Raw genomic sequence first — 27,157 nt, 5'->3', positions numbered from 1 at the left:
ACACAAGCAATGCTGTTAAAAGCTTATTATGCTTTGCTGGACACAATCATAGTAACAATGAGCTTCCTTTTTCCCTATTCCCCCCAGACTCTGTGGTCCATGCCCAGTTTAAGGCTTTAATTTCAGATTAAAGAGAAAAAGCAAGCCCATTTACATACAATATCCATGCATAATAAGACAAGGTTAAACAAAGGAGTGCCATAAATCATGCAGCTTAAAGTTAATTCCAGTGCAACTTCAGGTTTTCAGCAGTAAAATTAAAGATCTGACCTTTGGTCTCAGCATCAGCTATTTGATCTTTGGCCACTTCCTCTTCCTCTTCGGCCATTGCCTGAAAGATGGCAGTCAGGAAGAAAAACAGCAATTCACATAGTGGGCCTTCAGTGTCATTTCCTACAAGAGCTTCCTCTAAAACCTCTGTGAATAAAGTTTAAGAAGCGTCACTTTTGCCGCAAAGTTGGAAAAAAAATTATGTACTGAAGAATGAAAACATTTTTTTTTCCCTTCAGGTATGATAATTAAATTACGTTTCCATAATTTACTGCATATATTCCTAGAATGATGGTGCCAGAAAAAGTGTTGACCAAACATTGTTTTCTTAATAGAGAACTGCAAGAAAAAAGTACAGGTAGATCTTCTGATAAGCAGAATAACAACTTGTACACCAAAACTAGTTTTGATTTTACAAGTCCCTTGGAGTTGACCGCGAACTGAAAACTGGATTGATACATGTGTTGGCACTGACAGATTAAAGCCACAAAGAAAATTCTGTAGCAGTGGTACTTGTGCACACTTAAGATGTTTGGTTGTTTGGTAGAAGGGAAACCACCGAAGTGGGGCACCTTGCCATATAAGCCACAACTTGCCTAAAGTCACTCCTTCAGGAAATTCATCTTGAAGATCAAAAAGTTCCCCAAAAGCATGTAAAAACTCCAAAACCATCAGAGCATCACCAAAGATCTCAGGAGGAAGTCTTGTCTTCACTGGCACTGGAATGGGAAGTTCCTGCAAACCAAATGGGACCACTTAATACAGTATTTGGTTTGTGCAAAGTACACAAGTCATTAAAACCAAATTAGTCAAGTTTCTCTGTGTTTTACTAAAATGAGTCCCACAGGACACATGATCAGTTATCATGGTAAAACTGGTGATAGTATTAACTTTGGAAACTGAAGAGCATGCAACCTGAATGTAAAATTTTTGAGGAAGTTTACTCATGTCCATGAAGTTTGAATCTTTATTAAGTGAAGTTAATCCCACTACAAGTTAAAAACATTGACTGTCAAGCTTTTTCCTTTATACCTGTATTATTTCACAAGAGTTTTGAATTTCATTTTCCTGAACTCTCTGAACAAGCCAAAATAAACATACTCTTAGAAGTTACTTATGATTGCTTGCAAAGACAAGCAAACCAAAACCCCAACACGTTCACATAAAATGCACCCTTCTAATACTAGGATTTGCAAGATCATGTCTAACAACTGTGTGTTCTGGCACTGAGTTTTTTGCATTTGTAAGGCATTTATGGTAGCTGAAGACATTAAAGGGAGCTGATGTAACCATATAACAAGACCACTTAACAGAGACACCACCTCCAAACCACAGATAACGGTGCCTAACATCAAGTTTGTTTTTGAAATTACTATTTTCATGTAATCCTTCAAGATTTGTCTTCATTTACTGTTTTTCTTAGCACACATAGTTAAATAATTTTCAGAATTATGTCTATTTTCCACAAATGTGGTAGTTCACAAATATTATAAAGAAGAAAGCCAAATATTGTGCTTCAAAAGAACACAGTAAGGTATTTCATAAATTTCCAGAGATGGGAATCTTTTCAAAAGCAGTCCCCACCTGAACTCATCTTTATTGAAAATCTTGTCAATTCACAGAATCACAAAATAACAGGTTATTTTAAGTTGTAAGGGAACCACAAAGACCTTCAGTTCCAACTCCTGGCCCTGCACAGAACCATCCAGAGCATTGTCCAAAAGGTTCTTGAACTCTATCAGACTTGGTGCTTTGACCACTTCTCTTGGAAGCCAGTTCCAGTGCCCAACCACTCTCTGGGTGAAGAAGCTTTTGCTAATATCCAACCTAATCCTCCCCTGGCCCAACTTCAGGCCATTTCCTTGGGTCCTGTCACTGTCACCACAGAGCAGAGCTCAGTGCCTGCCCTTCCTCTTCCCCTCACAAGGATGTTGTAGACTGTGATGAGGTGTCCCCTTAGTCTCCTCCAGGCTGAACAGACCAAGTGATCTCAGCCACTCCTCATATGGCTTCTTCTCCAGGTCGTTCACCATCCTCTTTTCCCTCCTTTGAACACTCTCTAATAGCTTAATGTCTTTGTTTTATTGCAGTGACCAAAAACTCACACGGTACTCCAGGTGAGGCTGCACCAGGCACAGAGTGAGGTGAGGTGAGTAGAGCAGCAGAGTCTCATTGTAGTGATGACACTGCTTTTCCACCCCTCCTTTTTCTTTCCAGTAGAAATACAGCAGCACTGTTTTCACAGCTTGCTCTCCCCTTTCAGCAATGACCTTTTTCCCTTTCTACATAGCTAGGAGTTTTCACTCCCATCTTCAATGGCCATACAGCTCTCCTTGCAAATATGTTCAGCTCTCATGTTCCTCCCAATCAGTGATTTCATTTGAATTCATTTAACACCCTCCTTTATTTCCACTTGCCCTCCTTGCACTTGTTACAATTCCCTGTGTACCTCAAACTCTCAACCTTGTGTTTCTGATTATTTTCCTCCTTTTGCTACCCCCTGCCAGAATAAATCCCAGTAAAGGATACATAAACATATAACACTAGAAAATATTCTGTGGTGGACAGCCACACTATACTCTTGTGTGAATCCTAAGTTTTTTGAGAAGCAAATTCTTGTTACTTTCTACAGGTTTCCAATATCATCATGAAAGATGTTAATTAAACATGATATTTATATTATATTACTACAGTTTAAATCAAAAGAATGCCTCAGGAAGTAACAAGCCAATGTCTTCTCTAATTTTTGCAGCCAAAACTTTAGTTTTCTCATTACTCAAATCTTTTATGTAACTCACATTTTTATAAGTGAGTTCATTTTGCATTCTTCACAGAAAAATCAGGTATACTCAATACCCCTCACTCAGTAATGCCAGCACATTGAACATACTCCATTGCAGACTGAGCACAGGCTGTAAAGCGTTTCTGGAGGTTGAAAATGCAGATGCAGATGATCCCATTAGCATTGCCACTGGGAAATATGTATTACACACTGCAGGTGACTCACAGCTTCTAGCATTCCAATCAGATCTATATTTGTCCCTGCATTAGGGAATCTAATCCATCTGGGAACTCTGCAAACTACAATCTTCAGCTATCCCAAATTCAATCATACCTTAAGGTCATCACACTCCATATCTTCTCTAGGCTTACTCCACTGTTTGAGGTATTCCACATATTTTCTTTTTTCCTCACGCAGCTTCTCTCTTTCCTGAAAAAAACAGTCACAATTGCATATAAATATTGTTACATGGTCTTACTGCAGTTTCTAAAACCGCGCCATTTACTTACTACTCAATCACACTAAAAAGTAAAACATCACATTTAATTAGAATGGAGTAATCTATTTTGTATAAAATGATACTAGCAAATATATTTAAATGAGGTGATACATTGTTGGATTAATTGTTGCTTTTGTTGGGGGGGTGTTTTGGGTTTTGTTTTCTTTTTAATCAAAATGGCTAAAGAAAAAAGATCAAAAATTACACACATTGATGAACGTTTGCCTCAAAAAAGACCATCTACAACATCCATTCAACCACAGTGAATGTCACTGTGGTAAAATATAGTGGAATCTTTAATTTCTTCATATTCAACTTGACAAAAAAGTTACTTAGTAATTTACATCCAAAAAAAATCCACACAGAAACCCACAACCATTAGATATGCTGTCAATCTGATGCAGAACAGATACTTCAAAGAGAAGACAACCATTAAATCAAATAGTTTTATGCATTATTGGAAAAAAAAAAAACCTAAACCCACCACATAACTTCAGAACTAAGTTCAAATTCAAAATGAACTTTTGGTAAACTAAAATTAGAGAGAATGTTAACCAGAAATACAATCCATCATCAAATCTTGTAACTGCCTATTTTTCTAAAGTGCATTTCTAGAAACTGAAAATGATTAATGGAAAATAACTTCGAACTGAGACTAAGAAACAAAAAGCCATTATACTGTTCCATTATACTAGAAAGCCATTATACTGTTCCTATATGAAACACAGATACTTCAAAAGCATTACTTTTTCCTTTTCTATTTTGAGTCTCTCTTTCTCTTCTTTCTTTTTCATCCTTTCTTCTTCCACAATTTTCTTTAATTCTTCTCTCTTCTTTTCCTTATCTTCTTTCTCCTTTTTCCTAGCTTCTATAGCATTTGCCTTCTCTTGTTTTAATTTAGCTTTTTCAAAAGCTATAAAGGAAAACGACAAACCTGAGTTATTTTTCTTTTGTAAAACCTTAGTTTTAACCAATAAATAGACTGCATTTTTATAATTACCATATCAGAAAGATATGGTTTTGAAAGCTGAATTGTTTCCACACCAACCAGAAATTTAAACACTTGGACGTTCTTTACAGAATCAGAGTTTCAAGCCTATGTATTAGACATGTTTTACGAAGTTGTCAACAGGTAATAAAGTTAAATATATCTGGTTTTATGAGTATACAGAAGGTTATTACTTGTTTATTGGTTTCTATCAATTGACATATAAAGATGAGAAGTGATTCGAACATATAATTACAGCAACATATTTAGTAATGACTGGTTAATAAAAGCATGTCACAACCAGGTGTGGCACGCAACCATGAAATATCTGTGATAGTAAAAACCTTTAAATAAGTGATCTTTAAATATTTAGTTCTTACTGAATTACTGAAGTCAATACATTTGAAACCTATGTAGTATTTCAGTGTGTTTTGCTCAAATTTTACTTCAGTTACACAGTTTAAGCTGAACTTTAAATAATAAATGCTACTGCCTGAAGAGATGCAGGTCTCTTTGCAGTCATGTGTAGAAGAAGAACAGGATATAAATTTCCACTTTCTGTGGGCAGACAGCACCCATCAACCCACACACAGGCTAACAAATAAAAGGGGGTCTTACTGTTTTAACTGAATAAACAGGGAAGCTAGAATCATATGTGAATGAAATGAAAAAATCCTCACTCTTACCAAGGGGAGAGTACTAACAAGAAAAACTTTTATTGTATTTTCCTATAACATTCTGAAAATGGGCTAGGTCCCTTCTACAGATAGCTACTGCACATAGCAGCAATGTATGAATTTGGCTAACAAATGCAGTGAAGCTGATCCTTGGGGCTTTCAACACACTCAGAAGGTTAATTTTTCAAGATACTTGGTAACTTGCTACCTTTTCACATTGTGAAAATGTGTCTTAACTACCCTTCTAGAAGCTGCAGTTTCTGTCCACACAAGAGAGGAAGCAGCTTTGACACTGATCAGCTGTTACGTCGGTCTGTGCTGTCATTCCCAGCACATGAACAAATAGATGCTTGTTGTGCAAGAACATGGCCACACACGTTTAATGGAACCCATGAAATTCTAGTGTCCCCATCTGCTATAAAGGAAAGGCCCAAAGCAGTGTCAGACAACTGTGCTGTTATTTAAGCAGATGCTGGACTGGGTAATTTCTAAATATCCTTGCCATCTTAAAAAAATTCCGTCTTCAAGAAGATGAGAGGCTAGAACCGAAAGTTCACTGAAATACTTCCACAGATGAAAGCCTTTCCTTAGGAAAGGCAATCCTTACAATCCAGAAGAATATGTCCTTGTCTGACCTCTCTCCTGATAGAGAATTTGGGGTGGAGAGGAAAAAAAAGAGCATAACAACTTTGTCCTCAAGAAGGCATACCAATTTATCTAGTTAAACCCAAACAAAAGGCATATGGATCCCCTTACTACCCTACTTGAAATCAAATTTAAATTGATCAGGAACAGGTTAAAACTAAGCCAAAATAGTTCAATCAGTCCAAACTAAAAATCTCTGAATCTTTTAAACACAAAAAAAAAATCAAAATATATTTCAGTTCTTTTGAATTTTGAGATTGTTGTATGAGGAAAATAAATAAATGGAAAAACTAACGGATTTGTGTTGCACATTCGTGCTTTGATACACCTTCAGCTGGTAAAATTTACACATGACTTCACCGGCCAAGCTTCTACAAAAAATTATTTAGCTCTTTATTTATCTGAGAGAGAAATCAACAGAGTTGGACCACAAGCTTCCTACATTTCCCCAGTTTAATCAACTAACATGGAAAAAAAAATAAAACAAGGAAACAAGCATGCTAACTATTGAAAGAAGCACTTGGCCATAGCGGTGTGGCAATACACTCTTAATACATTTTCCCTTTGAAAGGTACAACCCCAAAAGCACCCTAATTATGGCCTGCTCTCAAATCTGCAAAAACTAGTTCTACTGGTCATATGAGTAAACTTCAACTTACCTATGGCCTGCACATCTTCTTTTTGCTTCTGGAACCTTGCTCTTTCCCTTGATACTTTACTTTTATTTCCTGGGGTGTTTTGTTTAGGTTTAATATTGTCCTCCTGATAGAGAATTTAGAGGTGGAGAGGAAAAAAAAAGAGCATAACAACTACAGTGAAATGACCAGCAAAAGATATTCCCAATTTTTCAACTGTTCTGTAGAACATAATAAAGTAGTATAGTGACTAAGAGTCTCAGTGTTTAAATACAGGCAAGTGACATACCTGTATCTGAGGGCAAGTGACATAATTTTATATGAGAGTTCAAATTAAAGCTTTTTAGTAAATTATTTATTAATCCCAGAATGGAAAAGTTCTGTTTGTCATCACAACACACTGAGAAATTAGTTTCTTGATGGGATCCCAGAAATAATAACAAAAATAAGATGATAACATATCAATTATGATCCCTTTTACCAGCTTGACTATAAAGCAATTACTTTAAAGCAATTGTGGAATATATCCCAACTGCCCTCAAAATAAAAGAAGCACAATGTCAACCCTGTATTTCAAATGATCTGAAAACTCAGACAAATAGGAGTACTTCCTACACTATGCTGATGTGTCTTCATCTGGGATTAGAATTGTTATTACTTACAAGACTTGCAGATGCCCTCTTTGGAGGTCGCCCTCGCCGTCTGCTTGCAGGACTGAAGATAAACGTGGGTGGTTCATCAGGAAAGAAATAGGAGAAGTTTTGTTCTGCTAGATTATATTTTTCAATTGATGTTGCCTTAGTAAGAAAGATGAAAATAGATATTCATGGTGAAATTCTTACCTTTTTAAAAATATAAGCTAAATAATCTAAATATAAGCTAACTAATCAATCATTAATTCACAAAAGAAGACAGTAGGAGCAACCATATCCACAACTACTTAACTGAGGATAAGAAATAAACCTCTGAAATAGTGTAAGTGAAGAATTAATCTACCAAGTTATGATAATAATGAATGCAGCACCCATCTGAAACTAGAATTTGGCTTTATTTGGTAAGATGTTGTTTCTTTATATGCCTTTCAGCAAACACAGCTCATAAGTGTCTTCTTAGCATGTTACTGAAGTGTGTCAAGAATAAATTTTGACAGATAAAAGCAGAAACTTAACTTATTGAAGAGTTACATAATTCTCTATTACACAGGTACTTATTTCTAGAGGAAGATTTTTCCAAATTGTCAAAGGTTCTTTTCAAGTCTACTTTCTCAACCGTGACTTCAGGAAATCTGCCCTTATTGGAGAATACAGATGAGGATACAAAGGAGACATTCCAAACAGGACATGTTAACATAACTGAAATGCAAGGCAATCAGCAAGAGAACAAGACACTCCACAGAAAGCCCAAATAAAGACAAGATGACAAATAAACATATATAGAATATAACCATTTTCCTGAGGCTTCAGAAAGCATCACTAATAGATGACTAGTCCTTAATGTGGTACAGTGAGCTGGGTCAAAATGACCACTAACAAGCACAAGGAATGGGGTGGTTTATCCCTTTCAGCTCTATTTTCTTCTATTTCCATTTCTTTGGAAGAGACAGACTCTTAGGAGTTACAAATTTATTTAGAAATTCATTGCCTTTGTTATTTTCCACAGCTTTCAGAGGCAAGACTCTCATGGACTCATCTCTCTGAGCCTTCCTGTGCAGAATGAGCAGTTACACAGCTGTATGAGAAAATAACAGACATAATCAAAATCCCTGCTACTTTCCAAAAACAAGAAGATAGCAAGGATTTCAGGGTCAAGGCTGCAATACACAGGGAAGGAGTCCAGGATCTCTTGTGGTACAACAAGCAAGGCAAGAGAAATTGCTGCCTTGTGCGAAAAGCTGCTCAAATTCTCAGTCCTCTGGTGTCCACTAAGATGTGAACTTCAGTCTGAGTTGTTCCAAGTATCACCATATATCTAAAATTACAAACACATGCACAACCAAAATCCAAGGCCTTATCAAAAATCCATTCCAGCCACCTAAACTCTAGTACCTGTCTCACTGAAGATACAGAGACTGAATTCAATCTATTATAAAATGCTTTCCAGCTAAAAGAATTAGAACAGAGTAATATTGGTTTACTGTACCAACACAAAACCAGTTCATTTTTATTCAACTTAGAAGTATCAGCCGCATACCTTGAAGAATGAAAACAATTCATGTCCTAGACTAATCAAAAGTATATTATACTTAGCAAAAACCTAAATGTGACGTAGTATTTAAAAGGAGCTCTGAGCAGCTAGGAGGGAAGAGCAAAAAAATACTAAATAGTGTCAATATTCTATCCCATAAATTATGTCTTCTTGCTTACCTTAGCTTTAATGACTCCATCATGTGGTTCACAGTGTTGTTTCAGAAAAAGTTTAAGTCTATCACGAGAAAAGAGATGTTTCCTCCGGCTGTATTAGGAAAGAAAGGTAGTATTATCAACTAACATCTTTAATTAGTATTTAAGTACAGCCAAAATTATGTGCAAGAATACATGTGATAGACCATGTGATTGAACTTTTTCTTATTTTCTTACTTATATTTCTTTGAAAGCACAACTGAATTAAAATTTTCCTTATGAATAAAAAAAAAAGACAAGTAGTACCTAAAGAGTTGGTTTATGCATCTGCAATTTTTATTTTGAAGATTCTGTTATGTCCTCTTTTATAAACACCCTTTTGATCCACAGTAAATCCTCCAAATACTTCTTAAAATTCCTAACTAAAACTCAAGTCTGATTGTTTGAGGGAGGACAACAAACAAACAGGGACAGCAGGAAAGCAGCATTCACATCTCTCAAGCAGGGAGGCAAGCCAACAAGTGACAAGGTGAATTCACACACTTCTCAGTCAAGCTATGCCACTTCTTTCTACAAGACAGTGTGCACTCTACTGGCTCCTGGCATTCCAGGGAACCTGCATTACTTCATGGGAAGGAAAAGGCTTCATTACATAGGAGTAGTTAATGGAAAAATAAATCCTGATTTGTGCTGGAACTAAATGACTTGTAATCACGTAAACTGAAGTTTGTGTATCAAAACTTTATATAAACTGGATGCTTTAAACAATTACTCTAAACAGATATTTTAACTAAATTTGAGAGAAATTTGCTATTTAAGAAGCAAAACCTCTACACCTTTCTATTTTAAATTAATCTGATTGCCAGTGTCTGCTCTAACTTTTCAAACCAGCAATGCTACCAGAGTGCTCACAACTCCAATAGTTCGTTATTATCGTTATTAGAGTTCACACACTCTTTTCCATCTACTCCATCAATGACAACAGTAGCCAAGGTATCAGAAGTCACAGTCTTGCAAAATGTGGAATACATAAAAATTTCCTTAAGAAAGGATGTTCTTTGATGTTTGATCTTTGTATACTTTCAAGCCTAATCAACACAAAAGGAAATTTAATGCATGAAACGGAGAGCTTGGTTGTTGGCTACTATAAGTGATGTCCAGGTATTAGAAAAATAAATTATTTGTTGGTAGAATTGCCCTGTTAAGGTTTAGGGCTGGACATACTTCAGTGGTCTCAGACCTGCAGGGAGGTTAAAGCTTGGGAATAAGAATGCCCACTGACAGTGGTCACAAAGAACACAGAATTTAAGGGTCACAAAGACATCTAGCAAAATTCCCAGGGTACCCAACCAAGCAACTATACCAACCCAGCTCCAACTGAGTAAAAGGTAATTCTGCAGGGGAAAATCTGTGGCCACCGACTCAGGACCACTGACCAAGAAACTCGCTGACTCAAAAGAGAAAGACTGAGCAAGTGGACTAATTACCATAAGATGTAGGAATTAATAAATTAATTGGAATAATTAACAAATAGAAAATAGAAAAGTAATTAGTAAGAGAACTTATGTAACTTATAGCAAATGAACACCCAATCTTTTTCTTGCTAAAACATGCTTGATTTATGGAATACCACTGATCACCTAGGCTTGTGAAATAAAAACCTCTGTCTCTCTTGAGTGTGTAATTATTGGCTCACTGCACACTGGGTAACTAATCTGATTTTTGCAGACAACAACTGCAGGTCTCATCTGTGTGCCAATGAAAGCAGAGACCTGCAAGGAGTTGGTACTGTGTTAATGCTAGCAAAGCTTGGAATCCTTAATACAGAAGGTCTGTATTACAGTATTCTATTCCAGTGCTTTTAATTAAGAGCTCTAACATTGTTTTAAAATGTCATTTTATATCAAAAAATCTTACACAATTCACAGTTATAAAGTATAGTTTTAACTTCCACATACTAATTTTTACCTTAGTTGAGATGCTTTAACAATAACAGCTTCATATAGGTGTTTTTTAATAGGTTGGACTTTGTATTTGAACAAAGAAGGATCAATTATGGCTTTCTTCTCCCTAGGAAAAAAAAATTAAAAATTAAAAGTTTACATTCACATATCATCAGCCTCATATTTTACACATTTAATATATTTATATGCCTATACAATGGACTTCTTAAAAATAGCCAACTTGTAACTTCCACCAGGACCAAAGAGGGCCTATTAATTTATGCCAACTTTTCTGCTACTATATTTAAATCTGCATTAAAACCACTTCCTGCAAGGAACAGGAAGAACAATGAGGGATGTTTTCTTAGCAAGGAAATGGAAGATAAGAAGGGAAGGAAGAAAGAGAGAGAGACAAGTAATGATACATCCCTACACTTCAGAAAATTGTCTCCTTAATACTCTTAAGTACTCATGATGGTAACAGGAAGACAGGAAAAAAGAGGAAAAGATGGTGAGAAAGGATTCCAAAAGACAGAAATAAATAAAATTAGTAAAACTAGTAGTCCTTGATCTACCAATTGTGTTACAAAACAAGTAAAAAACACCTAAAATATTTTTCCAAAATAACACTTTAGGAAAAAAACCAAATCCAACACTTTACCAACAGCATAAAATAACAGGAAGTAACAGAAACCATAACATATCTACACTTCAAAATAAATGCTCATCAGGCTACATACTTTATTAGCCAAAGTGCACTTCCCTTTTACAGGTATTCCTACAGAGACCTGGATGTTTTCCCCCCCATGGAAAATATTTCTTCAGTTTTAACATACCATTAACTGTTTTGTTACACCTCTTCCTAGGTGGATAACACCCAGGTTCTGGTGTGCTACCAAAATTCACTCCTTTTCAAGAAAGAGAGGGGCTCTGCCATAGACAATATGCTTTAAGAAGAGTAATGTATTTATGAACAGAGCTGAACTAATAAGACTTCATTTAAATAATGTTGCATTTTGGCATTAAACAACAGAACTAACTTCTCCTGAGGTGACAATTTGTAATCAAGACTTGTACTGCTTTATCAGGAAGAATTCAGTCATCTTCTTATTTCATCAAGAAGGAAAGTTGAAGCAGCTATGTAGATGAACTAGGAGATTTAAAACTATGCATTTCATCATTGTCAGTCCTTCCAGCATTTACAAAATGCTTTCAGGTGGAGTTTGAAAAAATAAACCAGTACATCACTTGCTGTTCTTTAGCCTTGTGAAAAACATGCACATGATATTGAGAACTGTACTTTGCAATGCTCTGAAAATAAAATTTGCTACAATTCTTGTTTTTCCCCACTAACTCTGTGAAAGAGAAATACAAGAAATGTTAACCTTCCAATGCCTAATATATACATTATTAACTACAGATTAAACAAAACAGTACTTATTCACCATTAGTGTCATTTCAGATGAGAATAATTTGCAAAGTTCTCAAGAAAAATAGTTTATAATGATTAAATTATCAGCATAGTTAATAATAAATGGACTGACAAAAAAAAGACAGACTTGGAAACAGGAACATATCTACTAGACCTACAGGTAAGTGCTGTGATTTGCATGCAGTGTCTTGCATGATACTTCATGCACATCACAGCTGAAGTCTTAAAGTTGAGTCACTCAGACCAAACACAGTTTAAGAAATATAACAGAAAAAAGCCCACCCAGCCATTCATATTAGCAAAACAGAGATCAACTGTAATCCAGTATATCCACTGGCAAGATTTTAACATATTTACATAAGTTTGTTAGAAGAGCCTTCATATTCTGGTCATACCATGACTTGGTCTTCCATGACCACCTTCAGTCTAAGACAGGAAAGCTAAAGTAATAAAGGCTGTCCCCAGTAATTTTTGGATAGTATGAAGGAAAAACTTGCACCTCATCACACACCATTGCCTTTCCAGGCCTTTGATCTAGTAAGCTGAAGAATGGCCCAAACACATAATGTTCAGATACAAAATAAAAGGCATCAGAGTACCAATATGAAACCAAAAGTCTATCAGCTTATTTACACATTTTGAATAGGTTCTAAGCTTCAATACTGTGCAATCAAATTCAGGGCCCAAAGAATAATGAAATTTTCAACTCTTCATCATTAATCTTTTCTTCTTAGCTCGTGTAAATCTTTCTCAATTTCAGTGGATCATGTATAATAGCCCAAATGTAATATCAAAACACACTAAATTTTTCTGCTTAGTTTCTGAGTTTCTAGTTATTATCCAAAGAAGTAAATATATTCCTGACATCCTGTGCCAATTTTAGAGTAAAAATTTTGCTTAGTGCAAAAGAGGAAGAAAAAGGTAACTCAATACACAAAGCAATCTTTAAAAATTATATAGATTATCTAGCAGCTTTAGCGTAAAAATATTATTATTTTTGCTTATATTTTATTTTGTAAAGCATTATATAAAACACATTAGAGTTAGCAAGGGTTAGATCCATTTCACAGCAGAGATCCCTTACAAAAATCTTCCCAGCACAGCTCTGACACACAAATCCAGAGGAAAAAATACAGAGTATTTTGCAACTTAGTAGGTAAAAACTACAACTGACTCACCCATATCACAATAGTTTCTACTGCAGTCAAGTGAATGTGGTTAGTACTTGTGTGAGAATCTTGCATTTTTAATAAGGTTATAGTGAACCACTGACAGGTAATAATCTCATCAGGCCTTCAATTACTTTGGCATGTTGCCCACATAACCTGAACATAAATTTCTTCTTACACTACAGCTATGCTACACTCTGACAGCACAGTACTAAGGGAGCAGTACCAAGTAACCCCTGAGACCTTAGAACCATGGAATTGTTAAAGCTGGAAAAGGCCTCTAGGATTGAGTCCAACTACCAACCTGGCCCCATCGTGCTCATCACTAAATCACATTTTCAAGGGCCACATCCACATGGCCTTTTGAACACTCCCAGAGATGATGATTTCATGACATCCCTGGGCAGCCTATTCCAATGCCTGATGTTTCAGTGGAGAAATTTTTCCTATTATCCAATATAAACCTTGCCCTGGCACAATTTGAGGCCACTTCATCCTGTCACTTGCAACCTGGGAGAAGAGATCAACTACACCCTGGTTTCAGGTCCCCCCTGAACCTCCTTTTCTCCAGGCTAAATAAACCCTGCTCCTTCAACCTTATCCTCCTGAATTACCTTGTCCAGGACACCTATCTGCACTATCTGGTCTGAGTCTTTCCACAGCTACCTGTATCTTACTGTATTTAACAGAAATTAAAAAATTGTACCAAAAAATACTGAAGTTGGAGGATCCAGAATGTTGTCCTGAAGTGCTAAAATGACTGCTGTCCCACTTTTCCAGAAAAAGGCAGTGGCTTTTTTTTCTCTTTCACTAAATTTGGGAATGGACAAAACTCCCTTGAAGAATGCTAGGTAAATAACACAATCATTTATGGTCTCATCACGCTCCAGTGCAAGCCTTGCACAGGTAACCTGTCAGCAAACTGATCCCCATGGCATGGCTGCCTCTGACAAGGAACTCTGTACTGAGCAATAACAACAACTGCCCACTTGGAATTGCAAATATTTTCTGCAAGTATTTTCAACAACAAAACAGAGCAACCTGAAGACTGTTAAGAACAACGTTCTAGGGACAACACAACAGCACTTTGCAACAAAATCCTGATTTTAACTTTTTGGTGAAGATTTTAAGGTGCCTTTGATCCAGGTACTTTGGTTTTTCTTTATAACATAAAAAGAGGACTACCCATCATTATTATTCTTGGATTCAAGCAATGTAGGAATGAAAGAGGAAGAAAGGAAACATAAGAATTACATATGAAGAAAGATTTTACTGTACTGAAGATATTATATAGCTTTAATGACAAGCTATGCCCACATTTTGACATATCCATTTACAAATTTTTTTCCTCCAAATAAATTTTAAAAACTCATTTGAAGATGCTAAAAGCCCTGGATAGTAAGGTTACACTGACATTACTTCCAAAAACTGTTACCTCTTATATCCCAAAACTTGCAGAAACAATTAGCCCTTCCCCAAAATTAATCTTCAATTCAAACTAAACAAACACCCAAATTTATTGCCATAAACCAGCCAGCAAACCAGTAATTTTTTTTTCTAGTATTTCTGATGATGCTTGATGATTCACACTACTCACAGCCCTGACAAAAGGAATGACATGAATAATTAAGTTGCAGCTGAATTGTATGCATTTGGCAGCAAAAGCCCCTCAAACCTCCAGGTTGTTGCTGAGTGCTAAAGCCAACACAAGAGTTCAACCTTACCTTTAAAAGTCTATCAGTTTAAGGTGTGAACACTACTACTCCATGTGACCACTATCCTATGGTGGTTCCTATGAGGCTCCCAGGGCATAGCAGAAATGTTTTAAGAACTCAGAAGATTTGCTACCTTTCGCTATTTAAGCCAGGCCTTAGAGCACAGCCTGTTTTTCTGAAGGAAAGTAAGAGCATCATAGCCTCTTTCTTCCTGTACCACCCCAACTTTTACTGAAAAACACAACAGAAAAGGTCAGCAGGAACATTTGTACAGACTACACAGCTATTCCTGCCCCACACAGACAGGAGGAGTAGGGTCACAGAAAGGCTGAGATCTCTAATGACGTCTATTTTCAGTTAAGATTCTCTAGCCTTACAGATTCTTTAGGAAAAATATTTGCAGATGGCCCATCAATCTGTGCTGTGCTCCCCTCCCCCTCCCTCACAAACACCCTGAGCATCTGCTGTACCATTGTTTAACAGCACTGCAGCTTTGCACAAAGACAGTCTCAAAACCTGGAGATTTGTGTGCAGGCTGAGGCAGAACTGTCCTGCACATATCAATTTGACATTGGTCCCAAGGTGACTCACATCCATACTCTCCATATGCAAGTCTCTCCATAAACAGCAAAATACAGTCTCTGAAAGACTAGGGATGCAAAACCATGTCATTCAGTTCAGTGAGATTTCATTGTTTTGAGCAATGGTACAAAGAATCTTATATGCTAGCATACAAAAATTCATGACAATGCTCTACTTACAGATAGGTTTTACACATTCTGCAAATAATACTTTTCAAGTCTGCATATACCCAGAATATATCTAGAAAATTGCTGTTACTACACTCTCACATTTGTTATAAACAGACTCACTTAAAAGTTACAGTAAGCATTTTAAAGACACAAGAGGTTTGCAATTTAACTTGCAGCATAAATGTTAGATATGTCCCAGAACACTGCTTCAAAAGCCTGTATATTCTCACAAGAACTCCCCTTCTAAGAGAAAGAAATTATTTTCCCTCCCTTCTCTGCATTGTCAAAATAACTAATCAGCTGGGGAGAACAACAGATTGACTGGGAGTGCAAGACTTAGTCTTACCACCAGCTCTGCATGCATGGAAGTGACAGCACTATAATGGATCAATCCTACAGTCAGCTCTGTGCATGCTTGCCTAATTCAAATAACCTCCTTTCAAATGCCACATGCCTTTTGGAATACTGAAAGTGCATTTATTTTTTCATTCCTCAAATACATAGGACATCTTCATGAACAACTCAGACACTGCCTTCAAGAGACAGCAAAGAAATTTAAAAATTATTTATCCCATGTTATTTTCTTAACCAAGTGAGGAGCTCTACCCTAGTTATTCTAGGCATGTCAGGACATGACTTCATCATAAAGCAATCAACAAGATTAACTTCTGCATCCATGTGACATCTTAAAGTCAGTAACAGTTCATGCAAAGCCCGTATGTTGCTAGATCCTAGATTAGGGCCCACTTCAAACACTCCTCTTTCATCATCATGCCTATGAAACATAGAAGTCTTTCTTCTCAGTATACTGCTAGGATAGGCTCAATTACTGCTCAGTAAAGGGACACTCCAACACAATAAACAACACAGTTACAACCAAGAAGCTCTCCTATTCAATGTTATTAGGCTACTCCAGCCCATAGGAAGTTCCTCAAGACAAGACACACAGTTTCACTACACCTAACATCATAACCAAATCCATCAAATACAACGATATATTTATATGGACACATGCACAATGAAGAAAGTTTGTTATGTTTTTGGTTTTTTGGACACAAACACAACAAGTCTCTGGGAAGACTTTTCAGAGAGCTCCAGTAACAGCGTGTCCTCCTGTCATACAGTAATCTCAACTCTGAGCCCCATAATGGAAGTGAAGTGATACCAAACTGCCCAACTGCAGCACATGCTGCACTTTCTGCTACAGCAGCACAGATGTCCCAGCACAGAGAACTACGAAGAGGTACACACAGCTCTTCCACCATCGCTCAGCAAAAACACTGTCATTGCAAAGAGATAAACAATGATTAATCTGTAGGTATTGCACTTCTCATAATGCAGTTTTCTGGTGCGTTAGCAGAGCCTGCACCTCAGAAGGTTCAGCTTGTCACCTTCAGCTGTCTAAACGCTCACAATCCATACAGATCAAGTAATTTGTTTCAGTCAGACTCTGACACATCTAGCTTTAATCTCATTCCCACCCAGTCAGAATGACACTCAGTAAAAGTATCCTGTACCCGTTTTGTGCAGAGCTATTGTGCGTTTCTGAGTCGTCACTGTCGCTGATGACAATGGTGTCCCCATCAGCACTGCTGGTGTGCCCATTCGCCATTCCATTGTGATGGGCTGGAGCTATGACTTCCAAAACCTTACACTGCAACCTGCAATAAAACACAGACATTTATTAATGGCAAAAGTCTTTCGCTAGTACAAGGAGCCTAAAATTGTAGCAGATGTTATTTTAAGAATACATACATAACTGAGCATTGTACTGTCTAGTAAGTAAGTAACCAAGAGCCTTGAACTGAAATACTAGGTAAAATATCAATTTTGTAAGCACCATCTAATAAATGGACAAATTCATCTGCTTACACAGCCATCAGCTTCACTTCTCAGGAAACAAATCAAGTTACTTGTGGTTCTGAGGTTTTTCTTCGGTTCTCATTTAAGTAAACTAAAAAGTTAACTTAATGTGTTACTTTAAAACTAGACAACAAAACTCCTATGTTATTTTCATAGCAGTCTAAGAAAAGGAAAAGATTTTGAGATCATAAAGTATTTTTACTTGTAAGAGATCATCATCTACTACTGTTGATGACCTAAATAAACAAGGCTGAAATGATCATTATGCATCTAATCTTAATAATGGCCCATTTATCTGCTGACACATATTAAGGCTCCATCTGGCATGCACACAATTGACAAAACAAGCCTATTCCTTTGCCATCCTGAATGCTAGTTATAAAAGGGAGAATTAACTACATATCAAAAAGTATGATTAATCAACACTTCATGCTGGGTAACTGTACTATAGCTGGTTCTTAACCACTAACTTTCACCCCTTTCTAGAATTCCATGGTTCCTATTATTTAGTTTAACATCCAAAAGCCTTGTCTGATTCATGAAAATTAACTGCTGTAGACAATGGATGTTGTCACATTCTACCACTAAAAGCTCAAAGCATGGAGGAAAAGAACACATAATAATTTTCTTCTCAGGGCACCAAGCAGTCCCACTTGAAATATGTAAAATGAAGAATACACGAAGTTCTGGGCTTGAACTAGTGGTGTCACACTTAGGCTAAAAACAAATAACCCTCACAAAATCCATGACAAATTCTAAATGTTCTTCTTTCTGAACTGAACACTGGCAAAAAGGAAGCAATGTCAAAATATTTCTTGAACACATCTTTCTGCAAGCAGATAGTACTGCCAAAAACTTGCACACATGGAAAAGACTGGGGATAGAGAAAAGGGAAAGGAAAGATGGTGGTAGCCTGAGAAAACCCCAAAGAATTAAAATAACATAATGACATTAAAATATCCTAGGTAGTATTCTTGTGACATTATCAAGGATCAGTAATGCAGTTAGACTCTGTAGCTGCTCTCTCCAATAGGAAGGGAGGTCCAGCTTGCTCCAGCACGTTATTTAAAAATATGAAAATAATTTAATTTAAAAAAAACCAACAAAACTATTTACATCCTTATATACTCCTAGAGACAACAATATGACCAATCCTTACAGTGTCCATGGGGACACGAGAGCTGCTTGCATGCAGAGGCAGCCTGAGCCCACTTGGACTTGCTGGCCACAGGCACGCTGCCATTCCAATGCAGCCTATCTTGTTTACAAAGCTGGCTGGTCTGGAAGACATGTCTTCCCAGACAATGGAGACCAAGCTTATTAACTGTAAAAAATCTAAATGGATTCTGTATGAAGAACCGAGAGTGTCCAAGTATAATGGAGGTAGAACCTGGTGACTGCTCACAAAGTCAATCCAAGTCCAACAAGGCTTATTAAGGCCTGGCCCAGCACCAGACTCTGAGTCCTCTAAGTAAAGTCTATTATTAGTAACTTGGTTTTCCACTATTTGGAACATCACAGTTGCCTCTTCATCCTATATAATATGGAACCAACTGCATGACAGAATGTGTATTATTAGGCTGGGTTTTTTAAAATCCAACAAAGATCATCTCCTAAAAAAAGTCTTCTTAGTAGAATTAGTTTTGTTTCAGATTATGAAATGCATTTCCTAGTGAGTCCAACTCAAATGAAGCCACACCTTTAGTTTCTCACGGAAACCAGCGGAGGCTGCCGACACGCTCGTGCAGTTCCGGCGCTCCCCACTAGGGGGGGCGCACACGGCACGGCCCCCGCTGACAAAGAGGCCTCAGCGCACGCCCGGCCCGGGCCGTCCTCCCGCACAAAAACACTTCATGTTCCACTCACCGAGGGGCTTTCCAACACTGGCTCTACCTGCTCATCCATCGAGCGCCCCGTAATTTACAGGGCATCACATCTCTTTTTCTAAGAATGGAAATTACATATTCTATATACTTGATTCAATAAGCAGCCAAATCCCCAATAACAGCTGCATTCCACTCCCGCCCCTTTCCCCTTTATTTTTCAGCAGGAAGAATGACTAACAGATTAAGCTATCTCAGAAAGGAAGTGATACTCCATCTTCTATGCCATTCAAATCATTACCAGAAACCTTTGGGGAAGGAATCAAGTGAAACACACATTACCTGGTGCAATAAAAGCACAATCCTGTGCAATTTAATGCTTGCTGATGGACAGGAGATTAAAGACAGTGATGCAACCATTCCTTCTGGCATTAAAGAAATAATCTATGAATGATTTTTTTAGCTTGTAGTCAAGTCATGGCTAATAGCACCAATTCCCTGGACTAAGTGGCAAAAACACTGTTTCTAGTGCAAGTGGTTTGCTCTTCTCGATAACCTAACAATTCCCTGAGTTCACTCACAGCAACTCTTATTTTATATCATAAGGCACATAAAACAACATAGCTGAAAGCTGAAGCAAGACATTTAAATGAAGCACACTTCCTAAAAAAGATACTTAAAAATCTTTACACAGCTTATGTCAAACCATGCTCACTATTCCCATAAAATAAGATTTGGGGGCAACTCAATCTAAAAAGACAGCAGCATCGACGTACATAAATATGTACCCTAAATATCCCCATCAGTTAGGAAGCACTTTCTTCAAATTACAATAAAGATTACAGTCACACTGAGTGAATGCCAAAGGCTTTCAAAATAAATTGAGAATAGAACCATTAGGAACTTGCACACAACAGTCCCAGCAACTCTAGCTCAGACAATACTTACAACAATTTTGCTTACCTATTTCTGCACTACAGGCTGTTATCAACAGTGGGGTCTTCTGGCTTATTGAAAGGATGGCCTCATGCTTACAGATCTAATTTTTGTTAGGCTCAGAAACTAAGATCGTGGAGGTCTGTTATAGTAAGGGCTCCAATAAACGCTTAGCCTTATGGTTTTATCTTTATTCTTTTAAAAAAACCAAAACAACAAAGAACAACACAGGAGTCCAAAGGTTTTCAACACAAAGCCAGAGTTCAGTATCACAAACATAATTTATTTTTAAAATGTATCTTCTCTCTCAAATGAAGAAGACTGAGAACTTCCATTGATTTCCATTACTGTTGCGTAGGGCTGGTCAGCTGCACAAGCAAAAGAACAGAACTAACTCCAGCAACCCAAGGGCTAGGGACTACAGACTGGGGCACAGGACAGTTCCCCAGGAAACCCAACTCAGTCTCCTTCTGCAGAAACTATTCTGGGCTGTGCTTAGAAGAGCCTACATCTAACAGAAAACTAAAGTCTGACCGAACCTTGTCACTCCCAGAACTCTAAGGAAGTTGAAGTAGGTTGAAGTTATACAAAAGCAAACTGCACTTGCAGCCTAGGCTGCTGCTCCACAAGATGCAGAGATGACTTAATGGCTCCTGTCAAATGGGGAGATCTTCCTTTGCCACTCCTCTTTCCAGCCACATACATGGTGCTTGCTTTTTGCAGCTCTGGCAATCACTTTCATTTATTAATTGTCATGAAACTGGATTCAACTACCTAATAAAAAACTAAACAAAAGAATATATATTTAAAAAAACCCAAAAATCCCTAAACCAATGCGAAATGCTGGGTAAGCTTGTGTTATTATCACCTACTTTAAGCAGCTCACTGAAGGATAGATGAGAACTAGGGCATATGCAAGTTACAAACACTGACCACAGATAAATGCAGAGGAGGATGGAGAGCTGTCCATCTACTCAAGAGGTGGGAGAAGAGGGGCTGCCATTGAAGACCAAGGCAAGTAAGTTTTTGATTACCTCAGCCTTCTACTCATCCATTGTCACCAGTTTTCCAGCACTGTTTATCAGGGGGTTACACCCTCTTGACCTTCCGTTTCTGGTTAATGCACGTGTTAAAGCCCTTCCTGTTATTCTTTGCATCCCCTGCAAGGTTCAATTCCAGCATTGCCTTGCTCTTTCCCAGGTCACCTGTCAGTCCCATCTTCTTCTGTCTGTGTATTTGCTTCTTGCTCTTTAGTTTGAACATCAGGTCCCTATCAGCCAGGCCACTGTGCTATTTTCCAGCAGATGTCAGGGTAATTGAAGACCCCAGGAAGGACAAGAGCCTGTGAGTGCAATGGTTCCTGTAGTCAGCAATAGTTCCTGACGAAGCAATAAGGTTTTTTCAATACAGACACCTTGATTGGGGTGTCTGTAGCAGTTACCAACCTTTGTTACCAACCTTGCTTCCTTTTGTTGCCTCAGTGTCTGATTCTTACCCACAGGCTTTCAACCTGCTCATGGCTGTTCTTCAGAGACAACTCTTTACACTCAATCCACCTCTTGATGTAGGGGGCAACCCCTCCTCCTCTCTTCCTCTTCTGAACAGCCTGTAGCCATCAATGGTCACAGTCTAGTCATGGGATTTGTCCCATCATATTTCAGTAATGGCAACAAGGTCATAGCTTTCTAGCAGCAAAATGCTTTCCAACTACTGTTTGTTGCTGATGCTGTGTGCTTTGATGCAAAGGCACCCTCAGCTGGGCTGTCAGCTGTGTCACCTTCCTAGAGGAGCACACCCCTGAATTCCTTAGAGATAATTCTCTGGTGGTTTCCCTTTTGGTTTATAATACCTTAGGAGACCCTGGCTCATCTCCCTAACATTGCATGTTCCAACATGGCTCACACATTTCTGAGTCAGTATAATATAGATGCATTTCAGCTAGACTACTGATTTCACCCCCAACGCTGGCAAGCCGGGTCTTATCCCTTTCCTCCTTCAAACCTAATTTTAAGCCTTTTCAATAATCCCTGCCAACTCATGGACTTTTAGACAGGCAAACCCCATTTGTCTACAGCAGGCCTGGTGCCATAGAAACTGTCCCATGATTGCAAAAGCCAAAACACCACTGATGGCCTTTAAGCCACATGTTGATCAGGTGAGTTCTCCTGTTCCTTTCAGCATTTTCCTCCCTGCTACCAAAGGATTTGAGGAAAACACCACCTGTGCTCTTGTTCTTTCAATCTGTTGCCCTAGTGCCCTGAAGTTCTTTTTGACTGCCATGAGACTTCTCTCATCAACCTTGTCACTGCCAACCTGCACAACTAGAAGTCGGTAATAATCAGAGGGCTCAATTAGTCCTGGGAGTCTCCTGATGACATCCCTTACCCAAGTCCCAAGGAAGCAGCAGACTTGCCTGTGGAATGGATCCAGATATGGAGCCCTCAGTTTCCCTGCAAAGGGAATCACCTACAATCACCTGTCTTTCTTTCTTAACACCCAAAGTTGTGATCCATCTGGCTGACTGACTTGTTCTGGGCAAGCTCCAAGAGAGAACTTCATCCCCACTATTTTCTGTCTGACCCTGATATTGCAGACCTTCATACATTTTCTGCAAGGCCACTTGGAAAGGAAGGGGAGGCTGGGGGGAGTTGTCCTGTCTCCCTGGACAGGGACCTGTTTCCATTGACCCACACCTTTTAGGTCCCCCCTTCTCCCTGACGGTGAGAGGGTCAGGGTTTCTCTGACTCTTGCCAAGCTTCCATCCACTGCATTTCTCTCAGGGGCTGGAGGATGTGACTCCACCAGTCTGTTTTCTCTCACACTCCCTGATACTCCTCAGCCTTTTCCCTTCCTCTTTAGAATGAAACAAACCAGAACAAATTCTTTCCTTCATCTCAGCAACTCAAAGACACATATACGTACAAGCTATCAGGAGTTGCAACAGGCCAGGTATCTCCATCTACTGCTGCTGGAGAAGTAGAAGAACACAGTTTAAACAAGAGAAGAGAATCTGCTATGTAACAGGCCCAAACCATTACAGGATACCATCTGAAAAACCTCGACCCTGCAACTATTGGCACTTTTTCTTCCCAGTAAAGTTCTTCCCAAAGGCCTTCCCAAGCAGGCCTTTACGTCCAACCAAGGCTGGCATTAGAGAGGCTCTGAGAGGAGAGACCACTTCTCACAGCTCCTCAATTGAGCATTCTGCACACCAGCTTCTGATCTGGCTGGCACTAATTACTCTGACAGAAATAATAGTCAGCTATGTCCCCATTTCAAGTCAAAAAAACAAGATACCCTGAAGGCTCAGATGAGTTGTAAATGTGTCTCTTTATGCTTTATGATAAGCAGACAAAAACTATCCCTTGGATGGCACATGGCTGTTTTAAATGAGACAGTGGGGGAACACTGCAACACTTTGAAGCCAGCTTTTAAAATAAAACCCACAATGATCAGTGAATCAGAAGCAAATTCACTTTTTAAGACACACAAATGAAAGTAGTGTTTTTCAAATGCCAAAATTAAAAAAGCACACTTTTTCTAAAAATATATGAAGTTAGTTGAATACAGAAACCCCCATAAGAGTAATACAAGAAGCTGCAGTAGCAAGTGCTAAAAAGCACCAAAAAAAGCTATAGCACCATTCTGTTTTGTGAGCTTTTAGGAAGTTTTTAAGAAGCAAATGTCAAGTAAGTGCAGTCACTCATATCCTCGTCCTAACAGTTTTCATACGCTTGAGAGTAATTAAAGAGGTAAAAGACAAGATCTGAAGGAATAAGTGACATCTTTTACTAAGCTAACTGATACTGTTTAATGCACACACAAACAAAAGCACACAACAAGGAGACAGGTTTTATGCACATAACGGCTTCCTAAAGTACAGAAAGAGCTGCTGCTTTCGGGTTTTAGCATCTTTATTCAAGTTATAATTAAGATTGTATGTTTCAAAGAAACTAGTAAGAAACACGGTTTTGCTTAGGAAAAGAGCAAGTACAGACTAGCTGTATCAGCTGTCTCCTGCAGAATTAGGACAGTACTACACTGGTATATGTATCATTTTGACTGCCCAGCATTTGTTTCATAGCATTAAAAACAAGTAAGCAATAAAACAAACCAAAACCTTTACCTTTGAATTTATATGTATAAAATAGAGAATGTGAGAATGAGAGCTAACAGAGACTGGCAGTGCCAATTGTTGTAACAGCTGTTTTAACAATCCATAAGAAAGGAGCTGCAGGTTCTTTCCCATATATCATCATCTCATAGCTTCCACTACTCAAATACAAATATATTTATTAGTCAAAAAATTTACATTTACATCCCAAAGGATTTAAGGGCAATGGAAAGTAAATTCGTTAAACATGATTTTTCCAGGCCAGAAGTTGACTGATCCTTAAACAGCTATGCTGAAAAAATGCATACTGTGTTTCCATTATGAATAGGTAAGCTGCTCTCCAGTACTATCAGAGATGCTGTTTCACAGATCCATGCTAGTTTTGATACTTTCTGGAATTTCAAATTTACCTTTCAAAATAAAGTAGTAAACTTCCTATGCATACAGAAACTTACATTTAAGCATTACCACTAAAAAGCCACACAATTAGTAATTATAGTTTAAATAATTTAAATTCTCTGTAACTCATTAGTCTAAACATGCAAGACACTTTGTCACTCACTACCTAGTGGTCTTATTATATAATAACTCATCCTAGCACTCAGAAGACAACTACAGATATATAGATATAGACAGACAGATATAAGCAACTTGCCAGTTTGAATAGAAAAGTTGGAAAAATAGCTATAACTTTATCTCTTGCAAGGATTATCTTCCACCATCCTAACTCCTTATCAGCTACAGTCTTGACCAGCAACATGCTTCCTGTGCCCCAGTTAAGACTTACAGAGATGAAAACAGTATGCAAATCTTTTAATTGGCCTAATGCAATGCTTAATCCACTCCTAAATGAACACTCCTAAAGCACTGGGACACCAGTGAAAACAACTGATGAGTTAAAAGAAGTTTGATCTCTGACTATCTGTTTCCTGCTGCTTGACAATTGTCAACATCAGATCATTCAAAGCAGAGAAAGGATCTTACCCTATTCAAATGTATGATCAGATGCAGCAATTTTCCTAACAGAACATCATCTACTACTTCTGCAAGTAGGCTCATTTTTAAAAGCATTCTGGTGTTGCTTGGTCACAGACATTAGGCAAATATTCTTTTGCAGTGGTGTCATCTAGTGGTCAAATTCAACGAAAAAAAGATATTCCTTTCTGTATTATTTTCTTCCTTCTTACACACTGACCTTTAAACCATCTATTTCAGTCTGTAAGTGGTGACTTTTTACTTAAGTGCCATACTAACTAATGGACAAGAATCAGTTGTGCTCCAGCCTCCACATGGGGAAAGGAAGACATCACCACATAAGCTATTTTCAAGAGTGGAAGTAGAGTTGTCAGATCTCCTCACTGCTCAAGTCAGACCAAAAGCTTATAGTTTAATTAACTAATTATCAAACTGCTCACTTATATATCCTGATAAAGAAGGACATTACTTCTTGTGATAGCACCCAGACTCAGAATACTGATGATAAATCACAATATGTTGTTTACATGGGCTGTAAATGTAGTTTTTCCTCCAACAAATTAAAACAGTTGTAAAATCCAAAAAGCATGATGCTGATTTTAGGCAGAAAAGAACAGGTCTTACTGCTGAGCAAGTTAAGCTGTTGAAGGGTTTTTTTTTTGTATGTCTGAGGCATTAGCTGAGGTTACTATTTTCAGGTAGGCCTTCCATACCACATAGTTTCAGCTTTCAGGTAACTGTCTTCAGATGTCAAAATGTTAAAAATCAATTTCACTAGTTTCAAGTATCAATAATAAAACACAGTACTAAGACAGCAACAAATGGACAGGTTCCTGCAAGAGACACTATTCCTTGAGGAAAATCAAAAGACCAACAGGTACATGATGGGTCTTGAACTTCCAGTTTTGAATGTCAAATATAGGAAGCAATTCCAGTAATGTGATCAACATATTTCCTCTCCTTCAATAAAGTGTCAGCTAAAACATTAGCTACTTATTTTACATCTTAATTGACTATGGCTAACATGAAATATTGCTCTAATCCTCCCCCCAATAAAATCTCAAATAATTTCCATGCCTTTTTCAATAAACTACTTTCCATAAACTGCAATGTGACATTCTAATGAACAATATTTTGCCATGTCAACTAGTTTCAATTCTTTAGCAACTCAATTTTAGATTAAGTTTTCTTTTTATTCTATAATGTTTCTGACCAATATTTCAAATAGTAATTTTGTCTTTTGTGAAGGTAGTATTAGGAAAATGTTGTTACAAAATTCCTACGTTTCTTTAACTGGAAATCTGAGCATCTTGTGTTTGAAAGCATAGCACAGCTGCCACTTTGGAGAAAAGTCAGCCACAGTTTGGCCAGAAAAGTCAGACACAAACCAAGAAAGATGGCCATTTTTAATCAATACATCACTTGAAAGGGTTAAAGAGCAAGCAGAATTATCTCCTTGTTGCTTCTAACAGATTACCAAAATGCACCCATAATTTTTAGAGACCACCTGAACAAGGCATATGATAGGATTGGGGGGGGGGGGGGGGGGGCGGGCTTTCTCTGCAATTTGTTTCTGGTTGATAACAGCTGTTGGAGGCAC

General features: G+C 37.8%; 1 protein-coding gene across 3 annotated transcripts in view; it reads right to left on the bottom strand.

The window, feature by feature from the left end:
• BAZ1A (bromodomain adjacent to zinc finger domain 1A) overlaps nt 1-27,157 on the bottom strand; it is a 65,351-nt gene that overhangs the window by 26,462 nt on the left and 11,732 nt on the right. For all 3 annotated transcript variants that reach the window (XM_071426905.1, XM_071426904.1, XM_071426906.1), the window contains 9 exons: nt 17,364-17,507; nt 10,804-10,905; nt 8,860-8,947; nt 7,159-7,293; nt 6,521-6,623; nt 4,298-4,464; nt 3,386-3,481; nt 867-1,005; nt 271-417 (listed from right to left, as the gene is read on the bottom strand). In XM_071426905.1, coding sequence (XP_071283006.1) covers nt 271-417; nt 867-1,005; nt 3,386-3,481; nt 4,298-4,464; nt 6,521-6,623; nt 7,159-7,293; nt 8,860-8,947; nt 10,804-10,905; nt 17,364-17,507 — 1,121 coding nt within the window. The remainder of the gene's footprint in view (nt 1-270; nt 418-866; nt 1,006-3,385; nt 3,482-4,297; nt 4,465-6,520; nt 6,624-7,158; nt 7,294-8,859; nt 8,948-10,803; nt 10,906-17,363; nt 17,508-27,157) is intronic.

Source organism: Agelaius tricolor, unplaced genomic scaffold, assembly GCF_023055355.1.
Source record: "Agelaius tricolor isolate 1412-34295 unplaced genomic scaffold, bAgeTri1.0.p SCAF_5, whole genome shotgun sequence".
NCBI lineage: Eukaryota > Metazoa > Chordata > Aves > Passeriformes > Icteridae > Agelaius > Agelaius tricolor.
Note: the sequence above shows the minus strand (reverse complement) of the source record. Positions and strands in the feature narration are given on the sequence as shown.